General features: G+C 42.0%; 1 protein-coding gene across 1 annotated transcript; it reads right to left on the bottom strand.

Moving 5' to 3' along the window:
* Window positions 1-549: 549 nt before the first annotated feature.
* lonp2 (lon peptidase 2, peroxisomal) lies at window positions 550-24,005 on the bottom strand. Its single transcript, XM_083762579.1, has 17 exons — window positions 23,680-24,005; window positions 22,190-22,325; window positions 21,527-21,634; window positions 21,208-21,339; window positions 19,370-19,492; window positions 18,954-19,120; window positions 17,762-17,856; window positions 14,558-14,676; window positions 13,752-13,891; window positions 12,531-12,672; window positions 11,977-12,127; window positions 11,188-11,314; window positions 8,965-9,122; window positions 7,026-7,111; window positions 5,340-5,547; window positions 2,846-3,036; window positions 550-2,264 (listed from the first exon to the last, which is right to left on the bottom strand). The coding sequence occupies exons 1-17, from the start codon at window positions 23,910-23,912 to the stop codon at window positions 2,031-2,033; spliced, it is 2,550 nt and encodes an 849-aa protein (XP_083618705.1). The 5' UTR covers window positions 23,913-24,005; the 3' UTR covers window positions 550-2,030.
* Window positions 24,006-27,025: the final 3,020 nt, after the last annotated feature.

The raw sequence follows: 27,025 nt of genomic DNA on the forward strand, positions 1-27,025 counted from the left end.
TTTTTCACTTTTACTGTTCTTATTTGAATTGCACAGACGTGACGTGGTTTTCCAAATTTTCAATTCAAAAATGTGTATATATACTATTGCATTTTGCTTTAACATAAATAACGTATCTGTGACTCTGTACTAGTGTGTAGGTTCAGAGAATGATTGCAATGTTCTGTTGGCGACGGTGTTTTCACTCCAATGCTACCGCTACGCCATCTAGCGGTGATGGAAAAAAGGAGGGTTTCTCACGAAATGGATATTATCTCGAGTACAGACTGAACAAAAAAGAGAAATTAGTAGATCCTAAACAGTAGGCTGAAAATATCATATATGTAATACAGTAGACCTACTGTATGTGTAGCTCTGGTCCATAGCCAATGCTTCTATGATTCTGCCCTGCATGCAGGGCAGAATCATAGAATAATTGGCTATGGACCAGAGCTACTGTATGTGGTTTATGCCTGGTTTATGATACTGTACTAGTATTTATTTATTTTAGCACATAGGGATACAACCAAAATATCCTTCTTGGTTAGTCAAGAATTGGAACAATATCAATGATTTTAAACATTTTTAATTTATACAAAATTAACTAATAAAACAGTGTATAATCTTAACAGTTTGCATCTTAACATGTAATCACAGGAAAAATGATTAGTGATATAAATTAAGTTTGAGATTAAATTACACCTATTACACACATGTTCCTGGTTGCCATATGCTATGGGTCAGTCTGTTAAAAATACTTCATGAATGGTAAATGGTGCATTTATCCTATATCCAAGGCGCTTTACATAGATCGTGCATTACATTCACCCAAACATTCATACACCGATGACAGAGGAAACCATGCAAGGCACCGTCCTGCACATCGGGAGCAATTAGGGGTTCAGTCTTGCTCAAGGGCACTTTGACACAAACTCTGGGGGAGCCCGGGTTCGAACTTGGAACCTTGCGGTTCCCATCCGGCCGATCTACCACTGAGCCACAAGGCGCCATCATGGATCCAGTCGACAGACCTTTAATCTTCCAAACGTGTGCATGGACGCACAGTCTGCAACTCTGCTAATCTGACACTGATGAAATCAAGTCAAATATGTGCCGTGTACAGTATCAATTCCAGCTGTGCAAACTAACACCAATTTAAGAATCAAACAAACTACATACTACTGTATGTAACAACACACGTGGTGAAACAGATTCACGTGATGAGTGCGAGTTGTCAAATGAGCTCCTATTACACACCATCAACACGTACTTCCAGAACTCTTGAGTGCCGAGTGCTGACATGATGGTATTCACCATTGTGATTTTTCAGGACATGGGTGGAAGTCTCACTCCCACTCCTTTCACAACTGGACACAACACCCAATAAATGTTCCTTACTTGATACTGAATGAATCATTACACATAACATAAACAAGTTGTGTTGATGCTTGATTTTCACTACTTATTACACATTTGTTTTTTTAATGGAATTTCTTTGATTTTACTTTGATTTCTTCATGAAATGATAGTAAAGATTATTGAATTTTGTTTTTAACTCACGAAATGTTTCGCTTTTATGGGAATGTTCTTTTTGGGGGAAAATGCATTTGAAATAATTAAAAACAAAACGCAGGAAACTAAAAATAAAGGGACCCATAAGAATGTGTCCGTGACTCACAAATGGGTCCCGACCCACTGTTTGGGACACCAGTGTCTTAATGCACAGTATTATCCGCTAACCCCATATTCCAGTGAGAAGGTGCCGTTTTGCTGCACACCATGAACATACCAACAGAATATTGATGAAATACAATTAGCTGAGGGAGTCAGGGAGATGAAGAATCTGAAGTCTCTGTCTTCTATTTTTGGACTTCCTGTCAAGGCCACCACTGTGAACAACATTGCACGAAATGTTTAAGTGCCTGTATATACACTGTGCATATATACGGTACTGTATTTGCAGGTATGTGTAAAATATAAATGTTCTTTTTTTGTTCCCGATTAGCTGGTGCCACAGCAGCCAGCTTGTCGCCCTGGGGTCCGGCTGCATTTCACAGCTTGCTGGTCAGCTGCGCGTGTGCGTGCGTGTTGTTGGCTATCCCGGGGAACCCTCCATCGAAGGCTGCGTTCAGCACCTCGTCCAGGTTGCTGGCGGTTGTGAAGTGAAGTTCCGCTCGAACTTTGGCCGGTATCTCCTCCAGGTCCTTCTCGTTGCGCTTCGGAAGAATGATGTGCTTCACCCCTGCCCTATGAGCTGCTAGAACTTTGTCCTTGATCCCGCCCACCTGAGAACAGACCAATGCAATCACTCAACAAAAATAATGTCTTTTATAAATATTTCACGAGACTCAGATTGACCTTTTTAAGGGGCGTGCTAGCCCCTCCGATGCATGGCTTTTGAAGATTGCGTCATGTGGCAGCCAAGTCTATGGCTCTTTGTTTAACCTCTTAAACCCCAGGGGGGTCCAGGAGTGAAAATAAAAAATATCGGAGTTGGAACCTGAGACCTTGACCAGTTTGTTTAGAGCACTTAGGACATAGGACTCCATGAGGCCGGTATAAATACAGTGGGCACCCATCACTTCACACAGGTGTGATATTTGAGGGGCATTAGCCCCTCCTATATTCAGCTATTAGTGTAGATTTTCGTCTTACACAAACATTAAATTCCCATTGACAATGAATGGAGAATTCACGTCATATGTGTCTGAGCAAATCTGCGATCTTCGTCCTACACAAAGGACTAAATGATGACGTACGATGATAAGAGCGCCCCTCACTTCACACAAGTGTGATCTTTCTATAATATGAACTACTAGTAGGCCTAGATATACATACGTACACCATACTGCATTTGAAAACTTACCGGTAGCACCAATCCTCGGAGCGTTATCTCTCCTGTCATGGCAACGTCGGACCTGACCAATCGGCCGCTGAACAGCGATGCCAGGCATGTGACGATGGTGACTCCGGCAGAGGGGCCATCTTTGGTGACGGCACCCGCAGGGAAATGGAGATGGATGTCTGTGCCTTCCAATGGGTCTTGACCCCCCACCACTACACGCACGTGCACACACATACACACGCATACACACAGAAATATACAATGTATGAGTGTATTTAAATTAAGCCATTCTGACCTGAGATCAGATTCATACGAGGTTTCCGCCGGACACACACTGGTCTGATGAACCCATTCTGACCTGAGATCAGATTCTAAAAATGTCAGTCGCTCTTCGATTTTTCAAAAATAGCAGACCTACAAGCTCGTATCGCGCCACTCGGTGGCGCGATATGAGCTTGTAGATCTGCTATTTTTCAATAGCTAAAGCATAACATGATGCTGACACCAAAATGGGTGCCCGGTCAGAATGGGTTAAATTAAGGTAGTAAAAGTTTCATACTGTATTTTTGTAATTTGCATGAATCTAAATTATGCCACTAATTGACTCAGTTGGTAGTATTACAGTATATCTTAGTTAGCCAATAGACTAAATAAGCTGTACTGCCTACCAGGTGATCAATCTGTGTGTGTGTGTGCGCGCGTGTGTGTGTGTGTGTGTGTGTGTGTGTGCGTGCATTTATACATTGAACGGATGTTTTCAATGCATAATGTCTGTGTATCTGCATACATAAAGGGGTGTGTTCATATGTTGAATTATACAACTATACAAGAGGACTATAAATGTTTTAAGGCCTGGGCTGTGTGTGGCTTAGCGGTCCAGGCCCCTTGGCTGGTAAGTATACAGAATGTCGCTGGTTCGAGCCCCGATCCCGATGAACTTTGCTGTGTGTCCTCCCCTGATCTCTCTGCCCCCTTTCCTGTCTACTTACTATCACTAGGCACAAATTAAATACTCCTGCTGACATTCCCAAGTGTTGTGAGCTTAAACGCAATGCCTTTGAACATGACATGTTGTATTTACCATACGTATGCAGCACGGAGGCCGAACAGAAATGTCCATTCTATACATGTGTTTCTACTTACTTTATGTTTTTTACACTAGTCTCTGAAGATCAAGTTCTTGGAACTTTCCAATCGGTCCTCCTCACAGGGGCGCAATAGGGTAGGGGACGGAGGGGTTTCGTCCCCTGCCAGCCTCACATTGGTCCCCCCCAGATGTGTTAGTGGGTCCCCCCTGGCTGGGGGGGTCCCCCCCTGGCTCCAAAGTTATCTTAGGAGTAATACTTTTGAAATCCTGCGTTCATAAACGCGATATATTTTGAAGCATATATTTGATCCACCCCTGTTTAAATCCCAAAATGGTTTGACCCGTTCTCTCAACTTTCGGAAGTTGGGAGTTGTTACACCGCAATCAGTGACCCAATGTGCTTTGCACTCTGTAATGATTCTAATAATACAGGAACAGAATTCAATAGGACACCACTTTTGGTGTCACGCACCACTTTGGCACCGTCAGACGATCAATAGATGAATGGATTTACTTTATCCTTTTCATGTCAAGGACCCCCAAATGGACACGTATTAGCCTGCGGACCCCCCCCCATTTGAAGAGAAGAGAAGGACCCCCATAAGAGAAGATTTATACAGCTCGGACAGACCCTATTTTAACCATTTCTAGCGGTGGGACTACAATTGATAATCAATGTTAATTAAAAAAACTGAGAGCGTCCACATGACATGCCACAAACTATCATGTAGTTGTACCTCTGGGGGTCCCCGGACCCCACTTTGGGAATTATATTATTATTTTGGGGGATTTGGGGAAAGGAGGAGATCGACGCCGCTATTAACTGTCAAGACCAGGTAAGGCGCTGCAGGTTTTTCTTTCCTCTCGAGTTGCATGGGTTGAACTAAACTACATTAAAACATCCTCTCCTGAAAACCTCCCAGGTGTTGTACATTTTATAGGATAGGCTAACTTACAGATCAGATGGTCAGTGAGTTTTGACCTGTTCGAGGCGCTGCTGATAATGTGGTTAAACTTTTACGTTTTGAGACAAATGGGGAGGAGGAGGAATCACAGCCAGGTAATTCATAATAATAATAATAACTGTGCCAAAACGCAGTTTTGTATGTACATTGAGTCACTGGAACAACCTCTCTGTAGTTCGACCCCAAACCCTAACCATAACCCCACGTTTGTGGTTAGACCCCCCCATCCCCCCCTCTCCTAGGGTGGTGGGGGGGACGGGGGGGACGGATTTTTCGGCGGCGCCGCTTCGCGGCGCCGCTATATGTCCCCCCCTAGCGTTCGGTCCGTGTTGCGCCGCTGCCTCCTCATACACATATGTGTATCTGTATGTCTAGGTGGTGTGCCTGCATCTTCTGTATCAATCCATGTGTGTGAATGTGTTCATAGTTGTATATGAGACGAGTGTCCACTGTCCACACACACCACTTGTCAGCTGATAGTTCTTGGCGTTAGCTCTAAGCCAGGTGATAGCCAGTTGAGCTGACTCCTTCATCACGTCTCCCAGCTGGCCAGTCATAGTGAGTTGGCCGTCTCCCTCCATTCGACTGGCCTCCACGAACATGATCTCCCCTCCTAGTGGAGTCCACGCCAGCCCCAAGGCTACGCCAGGCAGGGTGAGGTGCTCAGACACCTACAACACACACACACACTGTCAGGTGTTTCAGGTGTTGCACACTTTCACAAGCACTTCATCCTTAAGCCCTAACCACACCAAAAGGTCCCCATGTAACTCCTTGGGTCCAAACGGTTGCAAGGACTTAATGCTAAAACTGTCTCAACCCTTTGGTGAGGCCATTGAATTCCATGCGTTCACTAGGGTCAACGTGAGTCAACATGCAACAAGACATATCACACGGCAGGGGCAACACTAAAACCATCTTGACCCTTTGGTGTTTAGGGCTTTACTTATATAAATAATCTTTGTGTCATGTAATCCTAGGCGCTAAACTGGAAATGTAGGGCTTTACTTGACCAGCATTCCAGTCATTTTTGTTTTTTAAATGTTTTATCCTACAATTTTGTAACCAATTTTTTCACCCAGTGCCAATTATCTAATGTAATCCTGGGCGCTACACTTCCTCTGCCAACCAGGGGGGGGGCAGCGGACTGACCTCATGCTTCCTTCTATGCATGAGGAGTCCAAGCTGCTTCTTTTCACCTGACAGGGGAGAGTTTCCCCGGCCGGACGTAGCACGTGGAAAGAACACGTTATTCCGCCAGGGGGAGGTGGTTTAGAGACCAGGATTACTGCATGTTTTTGTGAGGGTACCTACCCTAGGGGACACGGGGAGAACAACTCCACACAGAAAGGCCCTTTCGCCAACCCCGCCTTGGGTATGGGCACTGATGACGCAGAGGAGGGAACACACCCCCAGTGTCCACAGCGTGAGGCGACAGCACTATCGACTGTGCCACCGTGCCCCCATTTTCCAGTCATTTCTGTTCCATTTAACTTATGCCCACTGCAGAACAGCTGTCGACAACTATCACAGCCTACTGTACTGTATATTCAATGTCGACTATCACAGATGAAAACTAAATATAAACTAAATAAATAAAGAACTAAGCTATGATGCCAAAAACTATGACTAAATAATATATTGACAATTTGGTTTGGTTGCGACCGGGTCTTGCATTCTGAAAATAGCAGATGTACAAGCTCACAGCGCGTCACACTGCTGTGAGCTTGTGTAAAATCAGACATTACGACGCCAAGGCATTAATAGCCCCACCAAAATGCAATTTTGTAGGCAAAATCAAATGTAGATTTAGTCGACTAAAATCGTATATTTAGTAAACACTAAACCATTTCAGGTGGCTAAAATATGACAAAAACTACCAGAAGTACAACCCAGGTAAAATAATAAAAATGTCAGTATAAAAAAATATATAAATTATTATAGTCCACTTCCTAGTTTTAGTACGGATGGCTTTCACATTGCAGCGATCCATATCCGAGACTCGATTGATTGCAGTCCCGGGGATGGTTGGGCGATCCGCTCCCGGGAACGGTACGCATCGTTCGTACTACCAAAACATTTGCCAAGTGGTCCTGAGTGCACACCCGGGGACCATAGTGTCTCCGTCGTTCCCTTCTCATCTCCTCACCTCCATTTCAAACATCGGTGGTCCCAGGATGTCTTTAAGGGCCACGTGATCAATCACTATCGGCATCTCTGGGGGTGCTGCCATGTCTGTACTCAAGCACCCACCCACCCACACACACAAACAAATGAAATAGTAACATAGACAAAATGCACGTTAGTGAGCAACTCCTGGTGTGTGGTCGCATTAAAACGTTTTGTGGTTTGAATGTGTTCTTCCATTGTCTTTGTGAGTGTATGTGACGATCTGTACTGTAGGTGGGTACCAGCCTGGGCATCAAATAAGACAGACAGACAGACAGGAAGCGAGGGCAGGACAGACAGATGGAAGGGGCGTGGCTGTAGGGCAACAGGTGCCGACCTAGTCATGTGACATCTGTCACCAACAGAGACTAGAGGAACAGCTGCTGCGCGCGCGCGCGCACACACACACACACACACACACACACACACACAGCATAGAAGGACATAACAGTAGCACACCAAATACCTACCACAGTAGAGTATTAACACACACACACACACCGTGTGGCACCGTGCTATGAGCTTGTAGATCTGCTATTTTTGAAAAATCGTGAAAACGTGTGGAAATCTTTGAATATTACATTGTTTCACGGTCCCTGGAACAACATACTTTGAGATTGGGGTCCACGGCCAATTATATAATTCTGGGGGTCCTTGACATGAAATAGTTTGAGTACCACTAGCCTCGGTACCAGGCTTTCATTTTTGTTGGTGCAAAAATTGAAAGCCTGGAGGAACGCATTGGCCGCTCTGGTCTAAAATTGGGAGTCAACCCTTCCGGGTGGGCGTCCCTCCAAATTATGTGACGTAGCGCTGCACTAGGGGGGAGAGGAGGGGCCGGGGGTGACGGACAGATCGATGAGATCCAATCAGGGCGTGCGCAAATCTCAGCCGCGACCCGCCCCTCTAGACCAGAAACCTAACACGTTAGCTCAGGCTAGAGTACCACTGACATAGAAACATAGGTTTTTCTGAAAACTGCCATGATTTAGAAGACATTTGTAGAATTATATAACATTTGAATAGTATGTGCCTTTGAGCACGGCATGAACCCCCTCGAGTATGTCTGACTGAACTAACTCCGCAAGCCACGCATCATATATTGTAATTTGTGATGTCATGTGAAGCATGACAACAGAACAGTGACAAAACATAATGACCAAAAGCTTCACTTTTTCTGTTTAAAAAAAAAAATACGAAAAATGCAGGTTCACTTTGCTGGCAAAAGATTCTTGGACCGAGAACAATAGTGTGCTGCCTACCACGCACAAAAGTTGAAATATGGGGATAGGGGCTTTCTGTCCGACACCAACGATACATGCTGCAGCGTTCAGTTACACAAATGTAAACAAGATGTGATCTATTAACGGCGTGGCTTCCCTGTGGATCTCTGACATCATGCAGCCAGTGTATGACATTTGACATCTAGGATGTCTCACTCACTACTAGGATATCAAGAAGCTCCATATTTGAGCAACTTTCAGCGAAAGTCAGTATCCGTTGATGTCCATTCTGAAAATATAAGAACTAGAATTGTCTTCACAATACATAAATGACGGCAGCATGCTCAGGGAATGCAGTGCACACACACACACACACACACACACACACACACACACCCTTTCTAGTAGGCTTGCCTCCCTAGGAGCCACGCTGAAATAAATACATTTTATTTATTTTTTAAAGCTGCTTAATGTTTTTGTTTGTAGTGTAATAAAGACAATGGAAGTCAATTAATGTATTTTCATTATGGATCATTAGAAAGCACTTTGTTTTTAATTCATAAGCGAATCGTGGCCCTCTCAATCGAATCGAATGAAATTGTCAGATTTCCGCCCCTACGGCACACTGGATTTTACCGCGTAAATAAATGGCAACGATGTTAAATAACTGCCGTGACGTTGAGCTGAGACGCTTACCCCCCTGTTCCTGCCCTGAGCCCTCGGTGGTCACGCCCTCGGTGGTCACGGCCTCGGCCTTTGGGACTTTCTGACCTTCGGCGACTTTGACGGCCACCGCCCGGCAGATCGCTCCGATCTTCCTCTCTAGGGAGCGCACGCCTGCCTCCCGGGTGTAACTGCGCGCACACGCGCACACGCACACGCACACGCACACGCACACACACACACACACACACACACACACACACACACACACACACACACACACACACACACACACACACACACACACACACACACACACACACACACACACAGGTTAAGCTGTTGCACAGAATAAGCCATTGCAGTCACACCCATGTACTTTGTATCATGCATGGGTGGCAGCCGTTGGGTATTTCAGAAAGTATACAGTATTTTGGACCATTATAGTGGCTCATGTCAACACTATTTTGGCTATCTAGTGTGTGTGTGTGTGTGTGTGTGTGTGACTGTGTGTGTGTGTGTGTGTGCTGCATGTGTGTGCTGCCTGCTGCGTGTGTGTGCTGCATGTGTGTGGTGTGTGTTGCGTGTGTGTGCTGCATGTGTGTGCTGCATGTGTGTGCTGCGTGTGTGTGCTGCATGTGCGTGCGCGTGTGTGTGGTGTGTGCTGCGTGTGTGTGCTGCATGTGTGTTCTGCGTGTGTGTGGTGTGTGTTGCGTGTGTGTGCTGCGTGGGTGTGCTGCATGTGTGTGCTGCATGTGTGTGCTGCATGTGTGTGCTGCGTGTGTGTGGTGTGTTGTGTGTGCGTGCGCGTGTGTGCCTGCATGACCACTCATAAGTGTATGAATGTCAGTAAGCAAAATGGACGTATCAGTGTGTGAATCAATCAAAATCATGTTTATGAACAGCAAGGGTTTCACCATATTCTCTGTACCTGTACCTATTTTTTTGACTGTACATACATACCTTATAATCATTATACATAATAACTTCATAGAGGTGTTTCAAAGAAGAAGCGCAGTCACAGACTATGGTCATCTATAACCATTAGGTGGCTTTTTAATGTTTCCATGCAGTGGGCTATATCAGTACTTGGCATTAGTGTTGGTGCTAACCAACTAGCCCAATGTAATTTTATAGCGTGGCCCTTATTTGGGAAGGCAATGGTACCATGGAATGATGGAATAGTCCTGGATTCATAGAACAAAATCACTGTCGAGTCATAAGCGCTCAGCTGCTGAAGCCCTACAATGCTCTAGGGCAGGGGTGGGCAACTTTGACGATGGAGAGGGCCTACATTTCCACACTAACTCCAGAGAGCCACATTGCATATTACTGTCGTAGCAAAAAAATAGCCGATCTACAAGCTCAAAACGCGTGGCATTGCGACACGTTTTGTAGATACGCTTGTAGATCAGCTATTTTTGCTATATTTGAATTGAAATCCTGAAAAAAAAAAAAAAATCATTTCGAATTCATTTACCGGTAGTTATAGTTATGTTAACTTTATGAACTAAATTCAAATACATTGGACATAAAAAAAGACAATATTTTAATACTAGTAATTAGCTGAAATGTTCTGATATTAACCTGCAGGCCGCATTAAGTGACGTTGGGGGCCGCATGTGGCCCCCGGGCCTCCAGTTGCTCACGTATGCTCTAGGGTCCAATTTTGTGCTTTGCAGTAATATAATACCCCTCTGCCCACTTCGAATGTCGATGACCCTGACATCAGCGGATGTTGAACGCCACCTTTTGTACATGTCAGACATTAGCTGACGGTAGGTCAAAAGTTTCACACCCTCTTCCCCCATCAGACCTTTGGAGAGCCTCTCAGCTCCTATTACCAGCAGCGTCTCAGAGGCGTCATCTAGCAACATCGGGCCGAGTGCACCACGGGGCCAGTATGGGAGTCGTGTGTGTGGTTTAGAAATGTTCCCATAATGATCTTTAAACATTAAAAAGGAGCTTGACGTGTATGCCTGAGGATTGTATCAGTGTTGATGTGATTACCGGGTGAGAGTAATCCAGTGTACTGATGTTTTTTTCCTGGTGATAGTATCCAGTGTACTGATGTATTTACAGTACCTGGGATATAGTATTAGTGTCCAGGGTGTATTGATATCTTTACCTGGTGATAGTATTAGTGTCCAGGGTGTATTGATGTCTTTACCTGGTGATGGTATCCAGTGTATTGATGTATTTACCTGGGATATACAGTAGTATTGGTGTCCAGGGTGTATTGGTATGATCACCTACCTGGTGATGGTGTCCAGCGTGGTGTCATGAGGGATCTGTAATTGCTGAGGTGTTAAACCATGCTGCTCTAGCTGGTGAGGGATCAGATGACGGTGGGCAATCTCAACCTTCTCTTCCTGGGTATAGCCTGGAACGCGTACACGTGTAAAACACATCCACACACACACACACGCAAGCAAGTTATGGCCTACAATTTAGTTTCATTTTTAATCTAATTCATCTTAGTCCTGATGGAATTAGTATAAACTGTGATGTCGATCCAGGAACCCATTCAGTAAAAATATAAATAAATATTTAAATGTTTCCCTGTCTGCTTTTGCCTCTGGAAGCACCACCTCCTTTTTTGTGAAGAAACAGAAACTCGGCTTGGCTCCTCCCCTTTCTTAGTCCACTTCCTCCGGGGTGCCTCTGTGTTTACTGCTACTAACAACAACACTACACGTTCGGGGGCAGTGGTGCTGACAGATTAAGCGATTACTGTAAGTGATTTTATAGGTGATGAGGTCATCACTGTACCCACAAACATGAGGCACTTTATAGGCGACAACGTCAGCTGTCAACACAACCCGCCATGAGGGCACGGGTCAAGTAGTTTAGTTTGGCACTAAACACACTGGACACGACGTGTGGAGACCTTACTGTAACCCAAAGTTATGTTTGGGAAGAACAGTGTTTTTAACAGGCAGCTTTTAACATTGATCCGGTTGCTATGCAACGCTTTCGAACTGGGATTTATGCTAACAGCTAGCCGCAATAAAAGAGTTAATGAAGTAATTAACAGTCACTGACCTGGTACCTGTAGCAACTCCATCCTGTCCAAAAGGGCTGCAGGGATGGTTGCCGTGGAGTTTGCAGTGGCGATGAAGATCACCTGGGAGAGGTCAAAGGCCACGTTGAGGTAGTGGTCTGTGAAGCTGTGGTTCTGCTCTGGATCCAGCACCTACATAGGACAATACACGCATGTCATTTTGTGTGTGTGTGTGTGTGTGTGTGTGTGTGTGTGTGTGTGTGTGTGTGTGTGTGTGTGTGTGTGCGCGTGTGTGGTGAGTACAGAAGGAGGGTTTCAGAGTGTTGCTCAAGGACACTTCGACACTAATTCTGGGGGAGCCCGGGATTGAACTGGGAACCTTGCGGTTCCCATCAGGCCACTCTACCCCTGAGCCACTGCCACCCCCTGCCATGCTAAGTTAACACCCAAGGATTTCATTGTGTAATGCAAAAGCAGCAATTAATGCTTTGTCGTAGTTAATTAATGTAGGTAAGAAAATATATAAATATAAAGAAAGTTTGGACAAACGTGTGTGTGTGTGTGTGTGTGTGTGTGTGTGTGTGTGTGTGTGCACCTCCAGCAGGGCAGCAGCGGGGTCTCCCTGCAGGCTTCTCCCAAGCTTGTCCACCTCGTCCAATAAGAACACAGGATTGTTGACACCAACAGTCTTCAATCCATTGATGATGCGACCAGGCATGCTCCCTACATACGTACGTCTGGCAGATAGCCAGAGAGAGAGAGAGAGACAGTGACAGAAAGAGAGAGAGAGAGAGAGAAAGAAATGAAGACAGGTGTCTCCAAAATATAATCTTCAAATGTCTAGAGTGCTGCACCAACTATATCCGTTCGATGTGGGATCACAGGAACTGTTTTTTTTTAATACTTTACTCAGACATAGTTTACTACCAGTTCACTGCCCAGAACCCGTTGGCCTTCAAAATAAGGGTCTGCACTGAAAAAACAAACAAACAAAAAAACATGGCAGTCAATGTGTTTTTAATATGGAGTTTGAACCCGACCCTATGTGTTTGATTCTTGGGCTGCCTGATGACAAGATTGTTAACAAGTTCCATACACGTCTGTTTAATCTCTTAATTTATGCTGCTAGGAAAAATATTCTGTTGTCTTGGATTAATGAGAAACCACCAACAAAAAAAGATTGGCACAAAATAATCATGCAGTGCATGCCGTTGGAATTCCTAACCTGCCTGCTACGCTCCACCACAGATACCTTCTATAAAATATGGGACCCATATTTGAGATTTGTTGGCCCTCAGTTAGCTACCACCTTGACCATAGGGTTCCTGGACAGAAGCGATGCCACTAACCTTGATGGATAAAGTTATGTATGTTATTGTTATGTATGTATGTATGTATGTATGTATGTATGTATGTATATGCATATCTTTTATTTTCTTTAATTTTCTCTGGAGTTGTTAACCCATCTAGACTTTCAAGCACCAAACTGAATGTGTCCATATTTGTATATTATTTTTGTATAAATTATTTTGGTATATCATGTGTATAACTGTGTCCTTTGTTCCACAACGTACCTGAGCTCTTTTTTTGTTTGTTTGTTTTGTTTTTCCTGTCTTGTCTTTGTCATTGTCATAAAATGTAAAAAATCAATAAAAATATTATTGAGAATGTAAAAAAAAAAAAAAAAAGGTAATCAGTCAAATCTTAAAAAGCAGACCCGTAACGTTCAAATTATTATGTTCTCTTCTCCTGGTCATAGTAACAAATCTAGCAACAATTCTGTACATATTGTATCCAAAAACACACATTCGTATACCTGTGTCCTCGTATATCCGATTGGTCACAGACCCCTCCCAGTGCGATCCGGTGAAATTCTCTGCCCAGAGTCCTAGCTATGGACCGCCCCACACTGGTCTTGCCAACTCCTGGGGGTCCCACAAAACACAGGATGGGGCCCTGATGAATCAAATCAGACTTTACGAGATTGACCAAAGTGCCGTACACCGTAAAATCAAGGCATCAAAAACAAAATCTAAAAACATTATGCACATGCACCCACATGGCATCAAAAGGCATTGTTCCGATAAAATAATTAATAATTAATAATTAATAATTAATAATAGTAATAATAATAATAATAATAATAATAATAATAATAAATAAATAAATAAAGTGAGGTATGTGTACCCCACACGTCATCAGAAACACAATTTAAATGCAATTAGTAAAAGCCTCAGGAGTGATCAAAGGCCATTGAAAAGAGATGAGTCTTGAGAAGAGACTTCAACGCCTCAATGGACTGGGCACTGTAAAAATGGCAACCTGCCGACCCAGTCAGCCACCCAGAGCGTAGGGGGGCTGCAACAGCAAAGGCACCATCTACTCTGGATCTTAGCTTGGGGGAATGGTCCAAAGCCACATGGCTGGAGTATAGTCATCCAAAAGTTCAGATAGATATGAGATGAGATGAGAATTACATGACAGCTTTGACTCGCTGTTCTCACATATTATTAATTTTAGTTTGATACAGTGAGCTTAACTAAGTGTTCCCAAATTCACCGGCTATGAAACGTTTTATTTTTTTATGATGCGATGAGTGATAAATGTGTTCTTAAAAAGTACCTTCAGGGAGGTCTTGAGTTGTCTCACGGCCAGGTACTCCAACACACGTCTCTTCAGTTTGTCCATAGCATAGTGGTCATCGTCCAGGACTACACGAGCTGCCCGGATATCCAGGCAGTCTGAAGTTGGTGTGTGTGTGTGTGTGTGTGTGTGTGTGTGTGTGTGTGTGTGTGTGTGTGTGCGTGCGTGCGGACGATGAGGGAATACAAGGTAATATGTAAGTGGGCAGTATTCAAGCAATTCACAGTGGGAGAAAGTAAAGGAGAAGGTGAAGGAGAGATGAAAAGCAGAAGAAGAAAGAGGATAGAAATAAAAATATTATTAATTGAATCATACTATGGGAATTGTTCCATGACATTGTTAGAATAAGATCGTAGCCTGAGGATTCTAATCTAGGGACCCTATTTTGCGTCACTGCCTTACCCCTTATCCCTACACTTCTTTGCCTTTATCTTTTTACTATTTTGGAAAAAAAGTTCAAATTTGCCGATCTACAAGCTCACAATGTGTCAATGTAGATCGGCTAGTTGAACAATTTTAGATGGAGTGCTGTGATCTTTTTCCACCTTAAAACATGATCAGGCATTATTATTATATAAGGCGGAAGATCTTTTTCTAAAGTGTACAATAACAGTATTTGTTAAAATGTTGTTTTTATGTGGACACACCCGTTTGCCTGGTGGGTGGTGTGGTGATCCACCTGAACTGAAGCCGCACCCACGGCTGTTGTTGTATGATAAAGGGGGAGGGGATGATATCGTGATGTCACTGTTTTTTTCATTGGCATGTTTGACTGTGAAGGTTTCAGCCTCCAGAAAGAAACCCTAAATACAAAGGGACATCATTGCACATAACAACCACACAAAGGGGTCTAATGAAGTACCGTCACCTCATAAACACAAAATACAAAAGTCACGGCTGTTTAGGGACACAGTGTTGAGGGACACTGATGAACCCTACGACAGCATCATTTGAAATGGGAGTCAAAAGGCAATTAGAGGGTCCATGACATGAACGAGTTTGAAAAACTTGTCTTGAGACACTCTGGTGTGCCCCCTGTGGACATCCTCAGAACTATTAATGAGAAAACCATACATCTTGGATGGACAAAACAGGCACTTCCTGGTCGGGTCAAAATGCTTGCTCCAGCACCAGCAAAGTATCCAACATCTTTTAACTACTGTAACATGACCTGTAAAACACAGTCCGTTGCAAATCAGCTTACAGAAGGTGAAATCTGCTGGCTAATATTTCTATAGCAAAGCACAGACTGCACAGTACGCTATTTCTCAAATGCTTCAGCTGTGAAAATTGACTGCATATGAGTGCATGCAGCACTGCAAGTGCACTCAATAAAAGCCCTAGTTTATAGCTTTTGGTGGGGTAATAATTGGGTCTGAAACTGCCAGACCAGTAATATTTACTACTGCTTGCTCCAGTGGTAGCAAAGTATCCAACGTCTTTTAAGTACTGTAAAATGGCCTGCGAAACAGTCCCGTATAAATGTACCGTATTTATTTGTGGGAATAGCGCTTTTCTCTCTTTCTTTTATCTTTCGAATAATAACAATTAACTTTATAGTATGTTTTCCTGACAGCTCATCCCATGTGAATAAGACTTGATGACATTATATGGTGGACCTGCCAGCTACTGTAGTCAGTCACCACCACAAATTAACCGGACTAATAAGAGTCTTTAAGCATTCATATTTTAGACGCGCGGTCACCGGGAGTTGCTATTGAGCCACTAAACAGTCGCTTTATTCATCCAGCACGATCTGAACTGGAATTCTCATAAAAAGACCTCATCCACCACCTTTCTGTTTTGGAGTGGTGCAACCACTCCAAGGAACAGCAATGTCCGTGTTCACCTACCTATGTGTTCGCCTATGTGACGTTAACCTGCCTATGTGACTATGAGCACCAGTATGACTATTAGTACCAGTAGGGGCGCTGTTGTGCCAGAAACAGAGAGAGAGATATAGTGCTGCATTGTTGCCTGCTAATGAGAGAGAGAGAGAGAGGGGGGAGAGGAGAGGGGAGTTGCACCACTCAGTTCACACGGGTGTGATTTTTCAATGCATTGTGGCTGAAGGGAAAGCCAATCGAACAGGGAGCTGCCGATCGACGAGAGCTTTGATATGCGGTAAGCCGACATTATAATGTTTATCATTAAATAGAACGCTAAATAACACGTTAATGGCGTCGTTGGCGGTTCAGGATATCATTAAAAACACGTTAAAGAAGTCGTTAGCGGGGGATGAGGTTTAATCAAATATTATATTAATTTGACCATTTGAGAAACAGGGACAGGCAATGGCATCTTTTATGAAATGAAAAGTGCACCGGCTTGTCTGTCACATCACATGCAAAAGCAGAGACATTTCTGTGGCTACCAAGGTGGGTTCCTCGGCCGTGCAGACAGCATTACATTCACAGAAAACGTACAAAAGTTTCATATTCCGCCCAACTAACCATCAAAGTGGACAGGAAAGACATGTTCTGCCATCTAGAAACCACAGAGGAGGTCAGTGCCGGCTCTCTAGGGCTAGAATTATAAACGTGACACCATATAGCAGAGTATTTTTACAACATGACACAAAATAGGCTGAGGGGGCCGACATATACATGTGATAGTTGCTTACACAAGAGCAGCGCATAAATAAGCTGTAATAATAACTGACCTGGGTCATGGTGAGGGGGGACGAACCAAAAGCCAATTTTAGTCCTGGCTGAAAAGGTCGAAGAACCCTGGTTGTACACATTATTGCCGAGTAATCCTCATTACAGTGCGATAGTGTTTGTTGCAAATTTTGTTGTGGATTTAGTCATAGTCTTTTGAATAAAATTCCATTCAGTTTTAGTCGAATTTTAGTCATCTGAGATTTTTTATGTTAGTGTTTTAGTTGACTAAATATCATAAATCGCAAAACAAATGGACGCTTGAATCCATGAGAGCTTGTATTCTGTTTATTTTTCAGATTTCCCCTTTTATTCACCATAATATATTCTCCCTATTTAATATGTTGTTCATCATGCCTGTTTTATCGTTTTTAGTTTATTCCATTTGGTTTTCTTCATTTATTGTACTGTGCCTAGTGCCTACCCATCATCTGTGCACTTTCCTTTAATGTGAATCACAACATATTGAATTTAATGTATGAAATATGTTGCTAAATATAAAGTTAGATTTAATTTGAATTACCTGTGGTGCTCTTGCTCCAAGGCAGCTCAACCATCAGGTCCAAATAGTTCCTGGTCAGGGCATACTCAGGCATGGACTGAGGCATCTTCTTTAATCTGAATGCAAAAGAAAAAGATAAATGCAATTTTAGGGACAAGAGAACTGAACCGATGGATCCAGAGGACATGTACACTAGTTCTAGCGCTTTTTCATTGATATCAAACAAAAAATAATAATTCAGACGTATTTCTTTTTTTTGGTTGGCCTCTCCTTCTGCACCATACTCGTTGCTGTTTCGCGCATGAGCGCTGCCGTTCACTTCCTTGTTTACGGCTCAGAAAGAATGGCTCGTCTCTCCTAATCTAGGGAGCTCTCCATGGTTTTGACCACACGGGCATACTTCAGTCATCATTTCTGACTTCAAAATGCCTCTCGTTTAGAATAGTATTGCTTCTAGAGCAGGGGTGACCAAAAGATAGATATCTACCAGTAGATCACAATGGCTGTGCAGGTAGATCACATGACAATTGACATGCCCCTAAAGAATATTTAAATTTAAATCTAAAAACTATTTTTGGCATGAATTAAGTTGACTTGATTGATTGACTGACATAAAAAAGGGCCTGTCAGCTCAAACCCATAATGCTGCGCACAAATGTCGGTAGATTACAAATTAAATACAAAAGAAAACTCTACCTATTCCATTTCAGCAATGGTATTGTGTTTTCGGTGGGTGGATCTTGTTGAGCTGGTCATTTTGAAAGTAACTCTCAAGTCAAAAAAGTGTGTGCACCCCTGTTCTAGAGAGACTTTATCATCGCGAGATAAGCAAGCAACATTATGCATTCCGGTTTTTGTACGGAACAGAAGGGGGGGGGGCTTTCAGAGTAAAAGCTGCCATATCTGCCCGGCACCCCGAGCTCCTATTTCGAAAGAAAGTAATTGTGTTAATGACAGTATAGCATACCCTCACGTGTAATATTGCTTAATTATAGGTCTGTAACTCTGAGAATGCAAAAATACATATTCTGAAGAAGATCTGGAGACGGACATTCAGTAAATTGGGATGATCAAAATAAGAACATTGTAATGGTGTGTAAAAACAAAATCTAGAATTACCCACGGACAAGGCAAAGTCCTGCCACAGTCAAATTTGGCTGTTTATGCCTGTATTGATAAGCCCTTGCTGTTAGGAGTGGATAATAAAATGTACCTCTTGAGCTCTTTGAGGCAGACTTTGAGGGCCGCCTCGTGCATGTTGGCCCCGCGCACCTTCCTCTCCAGAGCCACAGTGTCATCCCCATCATCATCATCCTCCGCTTCCTCCTCCAGGGAGAACTGGCGGCCCGGGAACACCCCGCCTTTACGCACCGATAACACCTGGAAGACAGACACGAGATTCAAAGGAAGGGAGAGAGGAAGAGAGACAGCGGGCGGGAGGGAGGGAGTCTGAATGGGGCTATGTTCAGACTGGCAGCCCAGAAATCACCTGTACCAGGCACTCTTTATTGAATATAATAGAATGTTAAGGTAAGAAAATGGTTAATCAGGAATTCTCCTTAAAGAATAAATCTGTAACATCTGGCACGCGCGTGTGTGCGTGTGTGCGTGTGTGTGTGAGCATGTTACCCTCTTGTCATCGTCAGGCCTGGGTTTCCTGCTTTTCTGCAGCAGCTTCAGCCCCTCTATCTGTCTGGTCAACATGGGCAGAGTCCGCTTCAAACGTTCTTCCAAGCTCACTGCATCCAGGACCTGTACAGTACACGCAAATCCATGGATATAGTACTGTTAGTAAGATAAATCTATGAAAATCTGGGAACTAAATCGTTACCAAGAAATTTCTTCACCAATGTGTTTCTAAATGTGTCTAATAACATGTACTAAAAGTTTGAAATTCAACTCCTGTGGGAAATTGTGTTATTAGCAAAATATGTGACCATACCCATAATACCCTATATAAGGCCAAAAAGTCAAAATTTCATCATTCTTTAAGTAGCATATGCCATATGACATATGAAATGAGGGGTTTTTAATGATTCTGAATCCATTCCAAGCATTAGTTTTGCACAAAAAACACTCCTTGGGCTAAATTAGGCCATATCCACTTGCTGACCTCATCACGTTTGTGATGACGGCTATGGCCGTTTTCCTCCCAAGGAGTGTTTTTTGTGCAAAACTAATGCTTGGAATGGATTCAGAATCATGAAAACCCCCTAGTTTCATATGTCACATGCCTTTCTTTATATAGGATGTTATGGGTATGGTCACATATTATGCTAATAACTCAATTTCCCCTGGGAGTTGAATTTCAAACTTTTAGTACATGTTATTAGACACCTTTAGAAACACATTGGTGAAGAAATTTCTTGGTAACGATTTAGTTCCCAGATTGGTCAAATACCTGATAAAATGCCCTTACTATGTGCAGTGCTACATAATTTCAACCAACCAAAAGAATATTGTATTGCAATTTATTCATTCTCCCCAATTGAGTTGTTTGCTGTCTGCTGATCCTCCCAGTTGGCCTGGGGAAGGTAGACAACCATACACTATGCCTCCTGACAGTCACCAAGTCGTTATTATATAACTAATAAGAACTATTATTTAACTATTAATTAAAAAAAATATTCAACTATGATATTGAAGAATCCAATGACGAGGGTCTCCCAATTTTACTTTGTTTGGAAATTACTTAATTAAAAGGTACTAAAGACAGATTCACGTGCAAAACCTGCAGAAAAGCCCAACTTACAGTTCAGTCAGATAACTCACGAATAGATTGAACCAATATGTTATAGAATGAGACTACAAGTGTGGATATAATATTTCACCTTGGCATTCGGCTCGGCTACATTTTTCTCCCTCCTCAGCACAATTAGACAAAAGAACGCAGACTTAGGTTGCATTAAATATCCTGCCCAATTGGTCAGCTGATTGCCATGTCAGCGTATGACGTATGGGACTTGCAGAACACTGTATACATACACCCACTGTATATGCAAAATATATATTACATTTTTTGTTTATTTTTCTTGGTTTTGATGTTCCACTTTTCCTACCCAATTGGTGAGCTACTGCTGTGTGTCTGCTAATTACCTTTAGGTATGTCAGCTGTCAGTGTGTCTGGGCAGTGGCATTCAGTGAGAGAACAATAGGGGTGAGCTTTAGGCTCAATATTTTCTGATGCCCGTTTACCCACGTTTACCTACGTTTATTTTATCAACCTTTTCAGTAGTTTTTTGGACCTTGTTTTTCTATCAATAAATCACCTTAACAGCAAGAAGTTTTCTGGATTTGTTTGAAATGTGTCATTCAGTTCCTGCTGACAGCTCAGCCTCATAGCAATACTTTTATTTGGTTTGATGGGAAGAAGTAGTCGCTACAACATTAACCCCTCGAGTATATGGTGTGCAAGCTACGTACCGTATCACATCTATACCCAGATGTGTGGCACGCATAAACTATACCTGGAGTTTCTCCTTGTTTGAGGTACGTATCATGGACGCCACGACGTCAGGGAGGGTCTCCTTGGGCAGGCTGTCCAGCAGACGCCTCAACTTGGCCACCACTGGAACGGACATGTCCAACATACCAACCAACTACACACACAGTGTGTGATGATCATTATTAGGTCAACTGTACAACTTGCAGTGGTGGAAAAAGTACTCTAATTTTTTTACTCATTTTTTAAATGTATGCTCAATGGAGCCAAGAGCCTCACTGACTAGAGATTCACACACACACACACACACACACACACACACACACACACACACACACACACACCTGGACAGCAGCTTGATAGAACTTTTGAGAGAGCTCTCCCAGCTCTCCATCCTGTGCTGTGTTGTCTTCTGTGCCTGTATACTGCTCCAATTGATCCAATTGTTCCACCTTCCATTTACAACCACAAAGATATAAGTATACAGACATGCACACACACACACACACACACACACACACACACACGTAACTTGTAAAAACAATATTTACCACAATAAATAAATAAATGTGATTGAAATATGTAGATTTCCTTTCCAATTTGCATGTCATAAAATGCTGTTGTGACTGTAATACACATGCAGTAGCTCTGAGTGGCTGTTGAAATCAGTGGTGTGGCTGTGTTTGACACTGGGCAGCACAGTGAGTGAATGGTGAAATCAGTGGTGAATGTGGCTGTGTTTGACACCGGGCAGCACAGTGAGTGGCTGGTGCAGGCAGGCAGCACACAACAGGAAATGTCGCAACACATGAGCAAAACTCTGCAAATATTGCAGCTGTTCAAACAATTACAAAAAAAAAAAAAAAGATTTGGCCTGTATGGAATTATGCCATCCTAGGCAAATAAACCTTGTAGAGCAGTGGTTTTCAACCAGTGGTCCGGAGACCACCGGTGGTCCTTGAGGAGGTTCCAGGTGGTCCCCTACTAAATGATGGAGAGAGGTTTACCTCAGCCAGTGGGAACGGGCGCTCCTTCAGCAGACCTGACACGCGGAACCGACACACCCCAGTGATGAGGAGGGTGTAGTGGGGCTTTGGCCAGTTGCTGCCCACTACCTGCACTGCCATCCCTGCTGTACCAATGCTAACACGAGAGAGAACGTTGGATCATGGACATTTGGAAAGACAGACAGGAACAGAAAGAGCTGGAAAATGAAAGCACATTATTTAATCCAATAAGACCGGGAAAGCATCTGTGTCATTGATTGTAGCTATGTTATAGATGAGTGAGTGTGCGTGTCACAAGAATAGCAGATATACAAGCTCATAGCTCGTTGCCGATGTAAAAAATGTTAGACAATATTTTGTTTTACAATACGGTTTATCTTTAAATGTGATGAATGCATATGACTGTTTGTTCATTTGAATTGTGTATCAGCCGATTCAGCCCCCAAACCCACCTCACCCCTGCCCACTTTGACAGGCTGGAATGGCTTAGGGTCGACGACAGACATCTTGCAATGAGTCTGGTCCACAAGATTCGATACACCCTGCCTGTATCCCATGTACCTGTCTAAATACTACACCTTAATGTTAACAAAGTCCACACCCACAACACCAGAGTGAGTGCAACGAACCATGTACAACCCAGATTCGGGACTAAATTATTTTCACTCCTATGCCACCAAAATGTGGAACGCCCTACCAACAGTCATTAAGACATGCTAATCCCTTGACTCCTTCAAAACCTCTCTCAAAGGGCACCTATGGACGGCTGCAATTCGAAACTGGACCCCGTAAAAATCTGAATCCCCCCCACCGCCCACCCCTTTTTCCCCTCACTGTATGTTTCTTTTCCATTTTTACCTCCTTTATGATGAATTCTTGTTCTGTTCTTTGACTATATAGAAGTGTCTATTTGTACGTCTCTAAATGTTTTGATGAATTGAACAAGGTGGACCCTCTTGAAAACAAGTGTAATGCTTAATTGGGTTGTCCACTCACAGTTAACAGTCTTTGTATTGAGTTTGTGCTTGAAATGTACTGTAATTCTGCAAACTGTTAATAAATATTTCAATCAATCAATCAATCATCTCCACTCAGAATCACAGTAACTAATTGTATTAACAGGTGAAAGGGGTCTACTGGAAACTTCTATTGCAACATTGGTATCGTTGTTTTAACCGATGCAAATCACTGGTCTGATCAAAGGTTCAAGTCCATCTGTAAGGCTCAATCCTCTGTCTAGCTGTAACGACCTTTCTAGACCAAATTTCCTTTGATTTCTAGAGCTGACTGGATTATAGAGTAAATATTAGCACAGCCTTCGTTTTGGAATATTACAATATTCATGACATTTTTTTATTTACATGCAGTTCATTACTTCATTTTCATGTCCTTGCATTAATTAGCTCGAGTCCTATCATCAGTCCTATGACAAGATGCAAGAAGTTTTCAGCAATATAACTTGAACTTGAGATTTGATATCCAACCCAAACCTATGCAAAGTCGGAAGATCCTCTGTGTCGTGTTCTGGGTCTCTGGTGTTGGGAATTACTCCTATGATGGTGCTTTTCAGCGAAGTCCCCTTCAACAATCTGCTCTTGACAAGCTGCATATTTCGTGGCGTGTCCACGCTGATTCTCATCGTGGATCCAGGTAAAAGCACCCCTTCGTGGGTCAAAAGCAACGGGAGGCGCCCCGGGATCTGAATTCCACCGTTAGAAAACATTTCAGAACCCTGTTAGAGTTGTTATTGTTACCATAGGGGTTACAACAACTCAGATGAACGAAATGTACTTTCCTCCCAATGTCGGCTGACAGCTCCATGCAAAGAGGAAAACAATGCAAACTACGACGAGAAGCGAGGAAGGACAAACTGTACAGGAAACGCCAAAACATAGCCACTGGATGAAACGCAGTCCCGCCCCGTTTCATGGCCCGGAAGAGAATTTCCCATTCATTTTTCCCATAGACGTTTCAGAAAGTATTAAAAAAGACCTTTAACCCTCTAAGACCCAGCGTTGCTTTTTAGCAACAATTTTATTTTATTTAATTACTAAATTATTATTATTTTTTCTGTTCTTTTTTCACCTAAACGTCATCAGTGATGTTCATTGCAATGCCATTTCAATGCCATTGGTCATGATATTTGCATATAAATACCCCCCACAGAGGCTGAAATTCACACAAATTAAAAATGTCTGGACTCTGTGCGATTTTGATTTTTTTTTTAACCTAAGACTTTTGACCTTTACCCTAATAGAAGTAGGTACAATAATTGTAATATATGTTTTTTTGTGATCATTAGAATGTCTAGAACATGTTTTATTCATTATTGTGAAAGATATCCCCCAAATGTAAATTATTAATTTATTATATAATTATTATAAATTTTCCATCAAACTTTATTTTTTTATTTTTTTTAACATATGTTTTAGTGTCAGTCCTAGTAGTACAAAGTAGTAGTAAGGTTGACATCTATTTTTTGCAAGTAGAAATGAATGCGGGTGTTAGAGGGTTAAAGGTATATTCAGTGATTTCACCTAATTCAAAAATCACGTATTTTTTGTTTTGTTGTGATAATCCTCCCTACATAATAGAGTGTGCTGACCATATAACCATATGTCATAACCATATGACCAGTTAACCCCCTGGGGTAAAAAAAACCCAGTTAGGTTTCATTTTTGGCTAGGTGGCCCTGCCTTCATCCAATCAGGATAGAGAGGGGCCTTCCGCCAATCATGATCGAGCGGGGGAGGGCCTTGGTGTGAGTGCTGTTGGCCTGTCATGTCCCCCCCACAGACTGTAAAAAATATGGACAAAGCGTTCCCCGGGTCTAACATGAACGTAAAATGAAGCCTGTCAGTCCTTGAATTGTAAGTCGCCATCTTTCTAGATCTGTTTGGGCCCAGCTGGCCCATTGGCCCATCTTACTTTATTTTGACTCGAGTGGGTGGGGAATCCCGATCATAGACTGTAACGGTAGCCACGCCCCTCAGAACATGCAACTTTATGGTCATTTTTTTAAATAAATGGGACCATAATTTTCCAAAAAGAATATTATGACATTAGAAATGAGACTTTAAACTAGTGACTGGAAGCAAAAAGTATTCATGACCATGTTTATTAAGGTAATACTGTAGTCTAGGTGAAGTTGGGCCCAAATACATGGACTTCTATGGGGCTATGGGGTTTTTTTGGGCCCAATGACAGCGCCACAACAGGCCATTATATGAACTTTCAGGAAATCCCGATTTCCTTGTGGCTTCACAAAATATCTGTCTGACTGCCCCCCTGGTGGCTCAGGGGTAGAGTGGCTGGATGGTAACCGCAAGGTTGCCAGTTCGAACCCGGGCTCCCCAGAGTCAGTGTCAAAGTGTCCTTGAGCAAGACACTGACTGAACCCCTAATTGCTCCTGATGTGCCGGTTGGTGCCTTGCATGGTTTCTGCCATCAGTGTATGAATGTGTGTGTGAATGTAATGCACAATCTATGTAAAGTGCCATTTACCATGTGCACATCTTGTTGTGAAATAACTCAATTAAGTTAAGTACTATAGATAAACATTAAACAATCATGCTTTCCTTGAATGGACCTGAAGCTATATCAACTTGTGCTCCATTTACCGGTATAACTACTTAACTACTTTAACTAACTACTAACGAACTGAATGAATGAATGTAGTTTTCAAATGTATAAAAATCTTTTGAAAATAGCACATAACTACAAGCTCACAATTCTTCGCATTGCGATTCATTGTGAGCTTGTAGATTGTCTATTTTCAAATGGCTGAAATGTATAAAGGTTAATGTATGTTTTGTAATTAAAAAAAAGTAAAAAAAAAAAGTATAGGAAAGAAAGTTTTCGAATAAATGTTGTGGAGTAAAAGTACATTATTTGGATCTCAGATGTGGTGTATTGGAAATTACTTACTTGTAGTTACGTTAATTACACCACTGGTAATTAGTGTCTTGAGACCACTTTCACACTATATCAAATTAATGTGTTAATGATTATACTAATACTTTATAACTAAACTTCATAGTACCAAAATATGTACATATATATATATTTCATATAATACATACATAAGGTATATGTGTATATATATATATATATATATATATATTATATGTATGTATATATATGTATATATATATAAAATATACCTTATGTATGTATTATATGAAATATATAAATTATTTTTTATTGATCATAATATGATATATAGAATAGAATATATTATAGCGCTTATACAATGACTTAAACTATTACACTATTTAATGTACTTGGTTTCTCTGTGAATTTTTTAGTTTATACCATGTTGGTAGTTATGTGATGACGTCAAGCGATGACGCTGAAATTAAGCTATAAAGGGGTAGGGTTATATACGTTTTTTACTTCAACCTACTCCTTTCTGAACATACAAAAGTTTAAAAAAAAATATATATATATATATATATATATATATATATATATATTAATAAAAAGAAGAGAAAAAAACAATTATACTTACGCGGCCAGTGTGGCTTGTTTATTATTATTATTATATATTTTTTCTTGTTGTTTATACTTTGGGAATATTATTATTATTATTATTTATTTTTTTCTTCTATATTGTACTTCTGTTAATTCTTTGACTTGTTATGTTCAGAATAAAGTTTTTCATTCATTCATTCATTCATTCATTCATAGTACCAAAATAATACTTCTTCATAGAAGAAGCTGAGTAAGATAATAAAAAAGGCCAATGTAATCTATCCAAAGAAAGGGAATGGTGGAGGTGGTATAGAAATGAATGGACTCTGTACAAACCTTGTTTATAAAAAAGAGGATTTTATT

Source organism: Protomyctophum parallelum (assembly GCF_964188405.1).
Source record: "Protomyctophum parallelum genome assembly, chromosome: 4".
NCBI classification, from domain to species: Eukaryota; Metazoa; Chordata; class Actinopteri; order Myctophiformes; family Myctophidae; genus Protomyctophum; species Protomyctophum parallelum.

Bases quoted from the DNA above. Each gene is read 5' to 3' on its own strand.
- lonp2 (XM_083762579.1), bottom strand. From the start codon at position 23,912: ATGTTTTCTAACGGTGGAATTCAGATCCCGGGGCGCCTCCCGTTGCTT. The intron at 19,493-21,207 runs GTATAGTTTATG...TGTACTGTACAG, and splicing joins CAAACAAGGAGAAACTCCAG to GTCCTGGATGCAGTGAGCTT. The intron at 14,677-17,761 runs GTAATTCAAATT...CACCAACTTCAG, and splicing joins TTGGAGCAAGAGCACCACAG to ACTGCCTGGATATCCGGGCA.